Here is a 15,103-nt window from a genome sequence, read left to right on the forward strand (position 1 = left end):
TCGTTAGTTTGTTTTAGTGATCAGTTTGGATGAGTGGTTCTCATCCAAGGACAATTTTGCTTCCAAGGAAACATTTGGAAATGTCTGGAGACATTTTTGTTGTCATGGTTGAGGCGGGGTATGTATGGGGGGGTTCTACCAGCATTGAGTAGACAGAAGTTGGGGTGCTGATAAACATTCTATTATACATAGGATAGCACCTCAAAACAGACTTATTCAACCCCAGATGTCAGTTGTGCTGTGGCTGAGAACCCCTGGTTTAAATATTAGCCACGAATGTTTACTACTGTCTTCTTTTGTCAAGAACACCTTGTATGGCACTATTGTATGATGGTTCATCACATGGATTCTGGAGCCCAAATCCTTTTGGTTTTGCTTCTTGCTAACTGTTTAAATACAGACAAATTACTTCCCCTTTGTTATTCTCTTGTAATCTGTAAAATGGGAATACTTATGGTACCTCTCAGAGTTGTTGAGATTAAATGAGTTATTAAATGTAAGGTGTTTTGAAGAACCAGTCATACCTTTGACTTTTATTTAAAAACCAAGACAAACATTCTCATTTCTTGGGTCTCTAAGGACTTACCTTCCTTAATTAATGTACAGCCTTTCCCTTTAAAAGATACTTTTTGAAAAAACAAGGTAAAGTCATGACTCTCATACAAATTAAAAATAAATGCCATTAAAGATTTTATTATCTCATTAATTAATGAGGGAACTAGTAGCAAAATGTTCAAAACAGTTCAAAGGAGACTTCAAGGAACCATGCATATATAGGAATCAAAATAGTAATCAGTCCATAGAAAATCAAGTGGACAAAAATAATTTACATTATGTCAGTTGTCTACTACTTACAGATTTGCAAAATAACTCAAAGACAGGGGCACCCGCGTGGCTCAGTTGGTTAAACATCCAACTCAGTTTCAGCTCAGGTCACGATCTCACGGTTCTGCAAGTTCGAGCCCTGTATTGGGGTCCACAATGACGGTGTGGAGCCTGCTTGGGATTGTCTGTCTCCCTCTCTGTCTCTGCCTCTCTCTCAAAATCAATAAATAAAAACTTAAAAAAATAACTCAAGGACAAATAGAAGGTGTAAATTGTCCAGAAAGGTGTATCCACCAGACACTCAGTAGTATTTTTTTAACCCAATTTCAAGTTTTACACGTTTTTTTCCTGAGAATTTGTCTCCTCCTCTCCTTGTGATCATAACAAACTTTCAAAACTGAAATGTGTTCTTGACTTCAAAGAAGAGGAAGGATACAGTTTGTTTTTACTTCACCCACTGTGCATTTTATGCATGTCAAAACTTTCTATCCCTCAAATGATTAATGTTGGGCAAAAGTATATTAGAAGAATGAGTTCAGGAGATCAACTCTTTCTCGAACAAGAAAGAGTGAAACAAAGTAGCGCTCCTCAACAAAGGATTTACAAGTTACTGGAGTTCTGCTCTTCGCCAAGGAGAAATATCTAGTGAAAGAATTCATTTGCTCTCTGTAAAATATTAACATATAAGATAATGAGTATATAATCAAATGCCAAAGGTTTTCGTGTGAACAGTCATCCAGTTCCCTTACTGATCTGTACCAGTGCGAAATGATTTAATCTGCTTTAGCAGGAAGGTTTGACCTGTATTGTTTCTGCACTTCTGCCCCTAAGACTTACTGTTAATACCCAGCCCTTAGGGAATAAGAATTAGGAACAGTGTATTTCACAGGAAAACGAATTTTATTCAAGCTCTCCCTGTGATCTGCGGGGGCCACAAGGAAATTAAGCTACTGCAGTTAAAGCAGGCTTCCGTGAACCTGAGGGAGAAGAGTGAGTGTTTGGGATGAAAGTGTCTGTCAAAGGTCCTAGCAGGGGAAGCTATTTAGGGGGTGAGGATGGCCAATAGAATGAGAATTTGTGTTAGGGAATGCGTAGATCTCACCAGGATTGTATGAAAATAAAGGGAACAATACCAAGAAAGAAAGATACCAGGAAGAGCAAGGAGATGGTAGCTAGAAGGCAGGTGATAGGAATTTTTGGGCCGAAGAATCTGTGGAGTTGAAAAAATAATGCTAGTTCCACTGAATATTTGCATAACACTTCCTGCTTCATAAAGCATGTTCCTACACATCTGTGGCATTTAATATCAACACCAATTGTTTTTGAGTAATTATTATCCTCGGTTTATAAATGAGGGAATTGAGGCCCAGGGAGATTAATTTTAATTGATTTGCTGAGGCCACCACACTAGAAATATAAAAAGTGAGGATTTGAACCCAGGTGCGCTGCCATCACACCCAGTGATGTTTTTTCTCTCCACCAGAGTGTCCACACTTACGGAATTATGTGAGGGAATGAGCCACCAGTTCTACGATGTCTGTTTTAGCTCTGTCGTGAGGGCCTGGCCTTATCAGGCCAATCTTGGCTGGAAGATGTCCATGGTGACTGACACCTATTGGGGATTTCAGTGGTGGTTGGAGTTTTAGTCTGTATTGAACTTCTTCATTTTTTTTAAATTTTTTAAAAAGCACTTTTAATGTTTATTTTTAAGAGAGAGAGACAGAGCACAAGTTGGGGAGAGGGAGGGGCAGAGAGAGAGGGAGACACAGAATCCAAAGCAGGCTCCAGGCTCTGAGCTGTCAGCACAGAGCCTGATGCAGGACTCGAACTCACTAACAGTGAGATCACGACTTGAGCCGAAGTCGGATGCTCAACTGACTCAGCCAACCCAGGTGCCCCTGATCTAGAACTTCTAATCAGCCTGAGAGGCAAAAGAACAACAGAGTGTTCACTAACCAGGTAGATAGAATGAGAAATACAGAGTAACTTCTCATTTTACTCTGAGTTATACCTTAGTTGTGGGATTCATTATTATGTGGAGAGGTTTGTGTTCCCAGATTACCAATAATATGTTATGGAAAAAGGGAACTTTCCATAGTTTGATAAAAGAAAATTACACTGGAATTATCTATCGCCTGCTGTAGATTTTCTGGCTGGGATTCTTTTTCACATTCATGAATAATAATGCCTCAACATAGATTTTTATTTGCTAAAGGAGGTCTTTCCTGATAGCTTGGTGCCAGTCTGCAGAGATTCTCAAGCCATTACTGTCAGGTTCAAGACTTAAGCTGTACAGAATGGTAGTCACCCGCCAAATGTGGCTATTGAGCACTTGAAACGTAGCTAGTCCAAGATTAGATATTCCCTAAGTGTAAAGTATTGAGTACAAAATAAAACGTGAACCAACTCAATTTTGATTACAGGTTGAAATTATATTTTTCTAGATATATTGGCCAAAAAAAATGATTAAAATAATTTCAGGTGCCTGGCTGGCTTGGTCGATTGAGCATGTGACTCTTGATCTCAGGGTCATGAGTTCAAGCCCCATGTTGGTTGTGGAGCCTACTTAAAATTAAAAAGAAAAATTAAAATAATTTCACTGCTTTCTTTTTACTTTTTCTTAAATTGCACCTCCTAGAGAATTTGAAGTCACACATGAGGCTTAGATATATTTGTATTTTCCATTGCTGCTCTAGAGGTAGATGAAGTCAGTTTGTCTAGTGTGAATTCAGTAGATGCCATACACTATCTCTAAGAAATCTCACCTAGTTTGCAAATTACAGTTAGAAATTCACTTATTTGGTTTCATTCAAATAAGTCTTTGCTACCAACCCATCCCTAACTGCTGCCACCACCAAAAATGCAGATTTTCCCCAGGAAGAGTAACTCATTTAATTTTCTAGCTTTTTGGACTCCTCAAGCACCAGTTACTTTAATCATATGGAACAACTTGGAATTTCCCGAACAAATCTATACCATGTCTCCATTCCTGTACTCACCACACATTTCAGGAAATTAAACATGGTGGGGAGAACTTAAGCTCGGGACTTCCCGTTACTTCTAGGACATTCACAACTGTGGAGGACAGTAGACAAGCCTTTCTGTAGCAGCCAGCACTGCTCTGAAAAGTACCACAGCACGATTGCCCTCTCATCAAACTGTCTAGTCAACCTCAAGTCTCATGCTACAGGGATGCTCTGTTTCTAGAGATAATTATAATCATGGAGAGATGGGTCTGGACCTTCTGTTTCTAATTGTTTTCCTCTCTTGTTTTGTTTGTTTTTGATCATTGTTGTATCCTAGAATGAATAGGAACCGGATCAACAGTGCCTTCTTTTTGAATGACCAGACTCTTGAATTTTTAAAAATTCCTTCCACTCTTGCACCACCCACCGACCCATCTGTGCCCATCTGGATTATTATATTTGGTCTGATATTTTGCATTGTCATAGTTGCAGTCGTGCTATTGATTTTATCAGGAATCCGGCAACGTAGAAGGTAAGATACTAAAAGGGAGAGATTTAAAGAGCATTTTCCTATTTCCTCATGACTTGGGAAAGTAAGGAGAGCATTTTCCCCAAGCTGAAGGTAATGCCTTAAATCTGAAACTTTGAAAATATTGGTGATTGGCAAAATGTCACTTATGCTCTTGTGTTTAGAGACTTTTTACAGTCCAGTGTCCCTTACTGACTATGACTCCTTCCATTACTGTCTTTTTCTTTGTTCTACACCGTACGAATATTTCATATCAAGAATTGATTTTAATATCTGTGTTAAGATTTTGTAAGGTGGATATACAAAGCTAAGCAGATTTCTTGGGTACGCAGGGTTAATCTTTAATAGTCCTCCAGCTCCAAATGCTAGCAGTTCCACAGTTCTTTCCATGCATCCCCAGCTTGGCTTGCCTTTTCTTGGCCTCGTGCCTGCAGCTGCCATCTTGTCCCAGATACTTTTGCGCTTTTATACTTCCCTCCCTTCAATAGTTGCTTGTCCCTCTAGTGCCTATGGTATTACATGGAACCATGGCCCTAGAAGTGACCTTTGAGTTAACACCTTGCATCAGAATCACCTGAAACATTTGTTAAAATGTAGGTTCCTTTGCACTACTGCAGACTTTCTAAATTATAATCAGTGAAGGGGATGTATTTTAATGAATATCCGGGTTATTCTAATTCACTTAGTTTGAGGGCTTCCAATTTAACTACTTTATAGAGATTCCTACTCCCTGAGTTCATTTATCTGGATTCTGGGGCACTGCAAACTTTGCTGTCTAAATGATTGCAATTACTTCAATCTGGTCGGAATTGCCGACCAATGGGAGAGTTACTAAGGCAGTGGGACAGGAGGCGAGGAGATAGGATTTCTCAGCATGATGAAAGGAGAAAATAAATTTGTTTACAAGAACCTCTGATCCAGAGAGTGTCCTTACTCTTCATTAGGCCATTTGATTCTTCTAAAACCTTCTCTTCCGATACCAAGGAAGAGGAATTCAGGTAAGTGGGAATCACGGGGACATGCGTTGGTAAGTGGGAATCACGGGGACATGCGTTGGTTTTCAAAAGGGTCGATGCCCACACAGACATGTGGGATGAGTTTGGCCAAGTATGTGTTCAACTAAATGTTTCTCTGGGGGTTTACTCCTTTCCATATGTCTCACTCTAGTTGCTAGCAGAAAGGAATCATTTTAAATGTTGGCCTTTGTAAATTTCTTTTCACAAATGATAAGTGCTCTAGAATAAAGGAGATTTATGTCTAGTGCCCAAACTAAACTCAGAGATTAATATCAAGTTGTACTTGCTCAACTTTCTTCATGTTGGCATGGCATGTAATGCAGAGAGCCTTGGAACGAGTTGTTAATTTGTTTTGAGTTTTTTTCGAATTTTAAGAAATATTCCCTTGCAATGTTTGAATACTTATGCTTAGTACTTTTAAGTTTCGTACCAATCCTAGAATGCTGTGATCCTGTCGTTTCTAAGGATCGTAACTTCTGTGAATGTGCTTCATCTCCTTGGTTCCCAGTTTTCTCACTAGCACAATATAGTATAGGAGTTAGAAGAATGGACTCTGAGACCGCTTAGATTCAAAGTATTTATCTCCTAGATTCTGCTCTTGTATGTAATCCATTAACTCTATGCGTATCAGGGAGCACAGGCAATGAGTCAGGGAAACCAGGCTCAGGGGAATATGGTTTGTGGTGCTAGAGTCGAATTGGTTAAATCTATCTTTGTTGCCTGTGCATAGATAACTCTTCTAGAGTGACAGTGCAGTGTACTGGAAATAATGAACGTGGTGGGGTCAAAAGAGTTAATGCAGTGGTGTGCTTAGAGTGGTGCCTGGCCCGCGGCGAGCGCTCAATAAGTGTTAGTTCTATTATTTTATTATCCTGCCATTTGCTGGTCTTCCAGCTTTGCTATCTCTTTCCTGCTGAGCGGATTCTGCAGTAATATAATCACTGGGTGTGTAGCGTCATAATCTGTTGCCTGGGAGAAGTGAGACTGTTGTCACAACCCTGCCTTCGCAAATTCATTTCGTGTTCAGACTAGGAAAACAGATAGACAAATCTCTTGCGTAAACCTGGAGAGCATCACTAATTGGCAAATATAGTCAGGACAGTTATGACAGCCTTCTGAAGATAAATTGATTTGTTGTGTTTTGAGTCTGATATGCTCTGTGGTGGGCTTCTCTTGGGCAAAGTATTGCTTTGAAGGTGTGGAGAGGGTGCAGTTTGAACTGGGAAGAGCCCCGATGATTGTCATGATAGCCCTTTCTAATCATGCAAGAAGCAGGAGTTGCCCCCAATGCCTTTAGTCCTGAGGAACACAAAGATTTGTCTGACAATCCAATCCATACATTGGATAGTAATGAACATGGTTTGCGTGATACAAACCTTAAACTTAGAAGGACAGACTGCAGAGTCATCTAAGTTACCATTTTGCTTCTGTGGAGAAGAGTGCCACTGTCATCTAAGACATACGCATACTTAACCTTACTGTTGAGGACATTTCTCAAGTAAAGCTTTGGCAGTTCTTCTGCCTGGGTCAATAACAGCATTACATTCATTATTCATATACAGTCATTGGAAGCCAAACTAAGTGAACTCAAACACCAGCTATACCCTTTAGCCAAAAGGCCTCGGTCAAATCATCTAATTTCCATGGGACTGTTTTGCCATCTGTAGTAGGAAGATAATATCTCACAGGGCTTCCATGAGGATTGGGTGAGATAAATGTATGTGAAGTACCTAGGATATAGTAAGCACTAAATAAACAGTAATTATTATTATCCAAGCAGAGCTTACCCCATTTCTGTGACTAAGAGATGCTGAAAAAGGATCTCTTTTCTGTCCAGAAATTGCCATGATACTGTAAAAAAAAAAAATTTCTAGTTCAGTGGCTCATTGCTTGGGACTTTAGTAGTGAACACATATTTTAAAAGGCAAATGACACCACAACAATTGTTATTGTTACGGGCTAACAGCTAGTTAATAAAGCTAAAGTACTGACAAAAAAAAAAAAAAAAGGCAAATGACCTTATTAGGGTTACTGTTTACTAGAATAGTGGTGAACTGGTTAACTAGCTTTCTAAAAAATACTCTGATTTGTAGCATTTGTTGATTTCCTATCAAGTATGAAATTTCTGAATGTTTAACAACCACCTCTGGCAAGCCCATGCCAGCCAGCTTCCACACACCAATGCCACCTCCTTGGGAAATAATTTGAGGAAGATGCTCCTTTCTCCATTACCGTCTAGTTGAGAATAGCAGTTTGTGGAAATGAGAGATTTGTTGGAGGAAAAAAAGTTGGAAAAAGATTTTTTTTTTAATTTTCTTTCAGGAGATACTTAGGCAGCTGGGTAGGTGGGCAGGTGCCCAAAATGGACTGCACATACTCCATGGTGACGTCTGTACTAGATCTGTGTCTAGCCCCAGCCCACAAGCAGATGTTTTAGATCTCTGGCCAGCTTTATGATGATGGCAATGATGATGACAGTGATGGTTGTAATGGTGATGGGGGTGTGATAATGATCATGGTGATGAAGTTGTGATGTGTGCTTTAGTAGAAAGAGCACTCGCTCAGTACTCTTGGTTTTGGGTTCTGATCTCAGGCCCCGGTGTTTACTAGCTGAGTGGTCTTGAGCAGGTGACATATGGAAAACGAGGATAATAATATTTTTCTTAAATAGCTATGATTATAAGGAGACAAAGTCAGAGAATACACACAAGTGCTTTATACCCTGGAAAGTGCTATAGTAATGCAAGTTACTAGCATCACCATCAAAAAGCAGTTAAAAGCCCTAACTTTATATAACCTGGGACTGTGCTATAAAAGGAGAGTCACAGACGCAGCATGATTTCAGACTTGCGTGTATATAGTAGGATTGGTTTATGAATCCTGTATATAAATAGACTGTAATAACGTTAGGGTCTTAGGAAAGGATCTTAACAATGATCTAAATTCATCTCTCCAGAAGCCAAGGCCCAAAGAAGTAAAAAATGTCTTATTCCTTTATCAACCATCCACTCTGTCATAGGAGCTCTAGTATGTATCATAGAAGATACATACATAGATAACATGGATGGGCCTTGCCTGCAAGGAGATTATAGTCTTGTACTTGGTAACAAAGCCATGTTAAGGACTCAGGACATAAAACCCTAACTAATGCTCACAGTTGAGCATAGTCATGAGTAAATTCACTTGGTTTATTTCTGGTTTTGTTTCTATTCCTATAAGGTCAATAGTAAACAGGAATACTTTTCAGCCTCTACAGATATTGCTTTTCACACAAGGGGATGGGGCTCAGCCTACACACTTTCATTATACTGAAACTTCACATGAAACTTCACATTCATGTAAAGTCTTAATTAAGTCAATAGTCTTAAAAATAGATATGTACATAAAATCAGGAATGTTATAGCTAATAATTGTTTCCCTTTGCTGTTCTTAAATGTACATACCCAATAGGAAATACGTGTTTTGAGTGAATCCTGGGGAGATTAAATTAGAGTTCTAGTTTACTGGTGAGACCAGTCTTGTTCCATTCTCAAAGACAAGCTGCTCTACATATTTGAGTCTTAGCTCCTTCATTTGAAAAGCAGGGATAATAATAAAATCCTTATAATATTTCACATAATAATCCTTATAATATTAATAATAGGAACTAAATGAGGTAATGTATATGAAGCACTTAGTCTGGTTTCTGTCACATAATAGATACTAATTATTATTAGTATCCCTACTGCATGGCAGACATAAAGCAACCTGACTAGGGTCGCATGGTTAGAAAGTAATAGTCACCGTATTTAAAACCAGGTGGGCTGGATCCCAAAGCCCATTGATCTCACTGAACTGTGGTGCCCACTGAAATCATTCCAGTAACGCCGATATTTTCCCCAGGAATCACTGGTACTGATCATGAGGACACTCCCAATTCTCCAATAATTAATTCTGTTCTGTTTAAAATCATATTTGTCTGTCCTTTGTTGTTTTCTGGCTATTCTTGGGCCTTGGCTCTTCAGCTCTATCTTGTTGGAAAGGAGACAGAAATATTCTCTGTGCTTTTAGCCGCCACTACTTTATTTTGAACAAACCCTGCTTCTCAACACCCCCTATAGCTCCGAGGGTCAGCTGATGGTTTTTTTGTCTCCTCTTTTGCCCCTTTTCTGTCTGGATTTATGAGAAATGTCTACTTTCAGGGCTCTTAGGAGCTAGTTTCAGGTATTTTAGTTACTTTCTAAAAACTCCTCCTGAACCACCTGACACTGCAGGAACAGCAGAAGTCATTAACACCCAATTTTATTTTTCAGGAAAAAGAATTCATGTTTTTAGCAGAACATCAATTCAGAATGATCCAGAAACATGGTTCAGTTTTCTTATTGTTAGTAAGAGCAATGCACAGGCAGTGAGTCAGTTTATTACAGGACCTACTATGAAATGTGACAAAGTACTATATTACTGTTACATAACCTTTGAGCCGCTTATCGTGTCCAGCCAGCAAGTTACTGACATTGCAGTTTGTGAAGCCCAGCAATGCCAAGACTCAGAACAATTGGATCTAAGGTCACAAGAGTACAACATGTACCTAATTTGCCACTGACACAGCTTCATTAGATATACTTCCATAGCCATTTCACTCAATCTTTTTGGTTGAGAAGTCCTTCCCCTAAAGGAGACAAACTTGTCCTCATCTATTTGCGTCTTTCTTTTTAGTTCCTCCCCATCCTCTGTGATGCCTCATGGATTAGTTTTATGGTTCAGAGGGGGAGGCAAGACTCCTTGCAGCCATCTACATGTGCCTAGCTCTCTGCAGTTTTTCATCTAATGTTTTATCATCGATAAAAACACTTTCTTAACTAAGGAAACTGACAAATAGATGCTGGCAACCATTATTTCTAAGACTACCACCTACTTCAGAGTGCCGCATCCATTAAGATTTTGGCAAGATGAGGGGCGCCTGGGTGGCTCAGTCAGTTCAGCGTCTGACTTCAGCTCAGGTCATGATCTCATAGTCACGAGTTTGAGCCCTGCATTGGGCTCTGTGCTGACAGCTCAGAGCCGGGAGCCTGCTTCGGATTCTGTGTCTCCCTCTCTCTCTCTGTTCCTCCCTCCGCTCAAGCTCTGTTTCTCTCTCTCAAAAATAAATAAACATTGAAAAAAAATTTTTTAAAAGTTTTGGTAAGATGAATTTCATACTTATATATGCAAATTTTAGAGTAAGATTTGACTGTTGAAAATCTATTTACTGTTGTGGAGAATTATTATTCACTTCAAGCCCAATGAGGAATGAGTTTTGGGGAAATTGCGTGAACTAGACAATTTTAATGATAATTTATAAATATGCATTTCTTTTTTTAATTAAAAAAAATTACATCCAAATTAGTTAGCATATAGTGCAACAATGATTTCAGGAGTAGATTCCTTAATACCCCTTACCTATTTAGCCCACACCGCCTCCAGTAACCATCTGTTTGTTCTCCATATTTATGAGTCTCTTATGCTTTGTCCCCCTTCCTGTTTTTATATTATTTTTGTTTCCCCTCCCTTATGTTCATCTGTTTTGTCACTTAAAGTCTTCATATGAGTGAAGTCATATGATATTTGTCTTTCCCTGGCTAATTTCACTTAGCATAATACCCTCCAGTTCCATCCATGTAGTTGCAAATGGCAAGATTTCATTCTTTTTGATTGCTGAGTAATACTCCATTGCATGTATGTATACCACATCTTCTTTATCCGTTCATCCATCAATGGACATTGGGCTCTTTCCACACTTTGGCTGTTGTTGATAGTGCTGCTATAAACATTGGAGTGCATATGTCCCTTCGAAACAGCACACCTGTATCCCTTGGATAAATACCTTGGATAGTAGTGCAATTGCTGGGTCGTAGGGTAGTTCTGTTTTTAATTTTTTGAGGAACCTCCCTACTGTTTTCCAGAGCGGCTGCACCAGCTTGCATTCCTAATAAATATGCATTTCTTACTGGAGCTTCATCCCTATTGAAATATCACTCCTCTTTTTTATAATCCATAAAAAATGGGAAGGAAGATGAGTGAAATTTGGAGTTTTTCCCTTTTATTAACTCTTTTCTTCTCACTCTAGGATGAGGACTGCGTCTCTTTGAGCACACAGTAGTCACTCAAAACATAGTTATTCAATGAATGCTGGATACTGTGAATGGAAGTGATATGATTGATGGTTACAGAATGTCCATTGCTTTTGCTTTCTGGAGGACATGGAAAGTAACAATACTCCTGTCCACCGGAGGAGGGGCAAGAGTATTCTAGTCCTCTGTTAGGTGATTTCACTTGGCTGAAACATGAAACTCTGTGCTCATCCCAGCCTGCCCTGATAGCTGATGGCTGAAGCTTAGCATGGCCAGTACAGTGTCTTCACCCTGAGGATGGAAAAACACGGGAGCTTATCCTTTCCTAGGTCTCTGGAACTGTGACTTCCAGCTTCTAACCCAGCATTGGGCCTGTAGTGATAAATTGTGACACTTGATAGTGGCATATACAATAGCGAAATATTTTCAAGTGATGATGATGGGATCTACTGCATTGGAATGATACTTCACCTTTCTTTATGAACTTCAACTATTTGGAATTATCTAATAAACCATCAGCAAACCCTTGCAAAATCTATACTACTAATTTCTAAGGTAGGAAAACAAATGTTTTCCTCTATTCATTTGGAAAAGCAACAATACAAGAGATACAAGAAATATTATGTGTGTATGTGTCCTTCCTTCCCTCTTCTTTTCTTTCTTGTTTCTTCTTTTCTTCTTTCTTTCTTTTTCTGTGGTGAATCCCATTCAAGATCTACCTTTGCCTACTGTCTAACTTGACCTACAGCATTAGTCCATCCACCCATCCGTTAATTTATCATCCAGCCAGCCAGTCATTGATCCATCTGTCTAACTAGCTAGCCAACTATCCATGTGTCTGTCCATCCAACTCTAAGCACATCACTTAAGTGCCTACTCTGTGCTGAGTCCAGATCAGCTGTTTTATAAAATATTTTAAAATTTGGATTTGTCTGATTACTTCCTCCTGGCAGATTCAGGTAAAAAAAATTTGGTGATGGGGTGGGGTAGGAACACAGAACACAGAATTTTATAAATAAACAATAAATAAAATCTCAGTGCGTCAAATCTGGAGGCACTGTCAATTTGTCTCATTGTTGGTGATGTTCACCAGATTTCTTCCTTGACAAAATACAAATATCTCTTTGTAATTAGTACACTGCTTGTGAGTGTGATACACTGAGACCATGTGAATATCCTGTTCCCCAACCATCCCTTACTCAATGGTTGAATATCCATTGATGAGCCTCATCAGAATGAATTATTATTATAGTGGTGATTTTCTATTTCTGTTACTCTTTCTATCTTAGTTGTCATTCTTTTGTAAATAAGAGCTCTTTCTTTTTTCTCCCTTCCTCCACCATATTCTTTAAGACACATTAAAATGGACTCTCATGCAGGACAAATAGGAAGCTCTACCTCAGTCATCATTGGGGCATTTTCACCACTTCCTCATTCACCAGAGACTCACCAAGGTCCTAAGGGACTTCCATAGTGGTGGGAGTCCATCCTGGTCACCACAGCAATGCCCACCATTCCAGCAGTGTGATCCATTTGGGTCTACCTCTTTGAAGTTTCCACAGATTCCTGGAACAAAAGCATCTCTGGCAAGTCTGGGAGCATCATGCCCAAAATCATGCTTCTGTGATGCCCCAACATCTAACTTGTGATTAACCTCAGGGAAACTACTCTTCTCTGTGGTTGCATAGAGGTACCCACATCTTTTTTTTTTTTCTTTTACCTTCCTCGATAACAAGCATAGTTGGCTCAGTGTCTTGGTCTTTCACAAAAGACAGGAAAACCCTTTGAATTCAAGACTACAGCTTTCCACACTCCAAGGAAATATTAAGGGTAGGGCTAGCAGAGTCTACAAAGGGTCTGAGAATGAGGAACTCAAAGATCTACAGTGTCATACAGAGTTTTTTCGGGGAATGACCTGGAATTTTAGCTCCGAGTTGTAATGTAATTAGTAAAATGTGTTCTGAGTTCCAAAAGCCCAATTTACAAACGAATGCAACTATTTTGTAATGAGTAGAGCCAAGCAATGATATCTGCAATTTATAATGGTTACTTCTTTTCCACAAAGGAATGTGAGTTTGGTTCTTGATGCCTCATTTCAATTTGATTTCCACCCACTATTTACAGACTATTTGTCAAATCCTGTGAGAGGAATTTGTTACTTTTTTAAAATTCAATTTTTGTTAAATTGTTCTCCTAGAGCTAAATTTTTTAACTTGCTATTTTACCACACATTTTATTCGCGTTCCTTCATGCAATTTGTGTGTGTATACAAACACATTCATTCATATAAATATATATTCACTCATATACATATTCATGCATATTTATTTTAGTATTCTAAATAAGACGGCTTATTCTGATCAGTATGTATATATCATCCATGCAGACTTCTTATCTCAGTAGCAACTTTTCAGCTCATTAGCTCGTTACGATCTTTGAAATTTATTTGAAAATACAGAATGTCATCAACTATTTCATCATTCTAAGGTTCATCTTCCCTTTCCTACTCTCCATGTTTGTACAGAAGACCAGGATTTCTCCTCCTAGATCCCAATCATTCTTTCTGTGTGCATTTAGGATGAGCAAAGGACCAACTGAAGTGGATGACCCTGAAGATAAGTGTGAAAACATGATCACAATTGAGAATGGCATCCCCTGTGATCCCTTGGACACCAAGGGAGGGCACATTAACGATGCCTTCATGACAGAGGATGAGCGGCTCACCCCTCTCTGAAGGGCTGCTGTTTTGCTTCCCCAAGGAACTCAACACGTGTTTCTGCGCAACTGCTAAGCATTATAAATGATCAAAGGCAGATTGTATATTTTGTTTCACCATTCTTCTTTTGTAAGAAATTTTCAATGTGCATGAAAGTAAAAGGCAATCAGTTATGTCCATGAAGACCTTTGGAATCATAAGCTGTTGACTACTCAGAATATTCCAAAATATTTCTCCAACAACACAATGTGTAATTGTAGTCATGTGGTGTCTTTAGTTATTGGTTTAAAAATGCATTCGTGTTAAGCATTTCTAGAAATAAGGTCAGGCCACTACATGTATTTTTTTTCACACTTTGAAGACCTAAAGAGAAATATTTTTTTCCAGTGGAAAATACCTATAATATGGTATGGAAATCTTTGAAAATGGATCCTTTTTGAATATTGTTTATGTTACTCTGCACATGACTAAGAAATCAAGAATAGAAAATAATGATTATAACTGAGATGGATGAATATGGGAGTATCAATACATGAGGTGAAATTTGATCCTGTTATCATACCAATACTTGCTTATTCTCTGTCAGTCTCTGATAGGGTAGCCCTATTTGTTGACTATTTCTGCAATTTGTAAAAGTACAATCTATGTGAATTTAATAAAGTGCTAATCGTCTCTTTTTAATTATGCAACTGACTGTGGTCTGAGAGTTATTTTCATGCTGTGGAAGTCAGGAAACCTATTTTTTATTAGTTATGCGTAATCTATTCTACAACCCTAGAAATGAATTATTTTCGTTGTGTGTATCCTTACTTTGAAGACAACTTACAGTTAGTACACTTCATTACACTTCCAGATAGGCCATGATTCTTCTAAATTCTAATAATAATTTATTATACATTTATGAATAGAATGAAAATTTGCTGCTCAGTCTGCTACTGCTGTCACCCATAGTTGATGTTACC

At 38.7% G+C, this 15,103-nt stretch overlaps 1 protein-coding gene across 2 annotated transcripts in view; it reads left to right on the top strand.

Annotated features, from left to right (window-relative positions):
• CLTRN (collectrin, amino acid transport regulator) overlaps window positions 1-14,830 on the top strand; it is a 35,682-nt gene extending 20,852 nt beyond the window's left edge. For both annotated transcript variants that reach the window (XM_081792522.1, XM_081792521.1), the window contains exons 5-6: window positions 4,129-4,323; window positions 14,003-14,830. In XM_081792522.1, coding sequence (XP_081648648.1) covers window positions 4,129-4,323; window positions 14,003-14,159 — 352 coding nt within the window. In that variant the 3' untranslated portion in view covers window positions 14,160-14,830. The remainder of the gene's footprint in view (window positions 1-4,128; window positions 4,324-14,002) is intronic.
• The last annotated feature ends 273 nt before the right edge of the window (window positions 14,831-15,103 follow it).

This window comes from Panthera onca, chromosome X (genome assembly GCF_046562875.1).
Source record: "Panthera onca isolate mPanOnc1 chromosome X, mPanOnc1 haplotype 2, whole genome shotgun sequence".
Taxonomy (NCBI): domain Eukaryota; kingdom Metazoa; phylum Chordata; class Mammalia; order Carnivora; family Felidae; genus Panthera; species Panthera onca.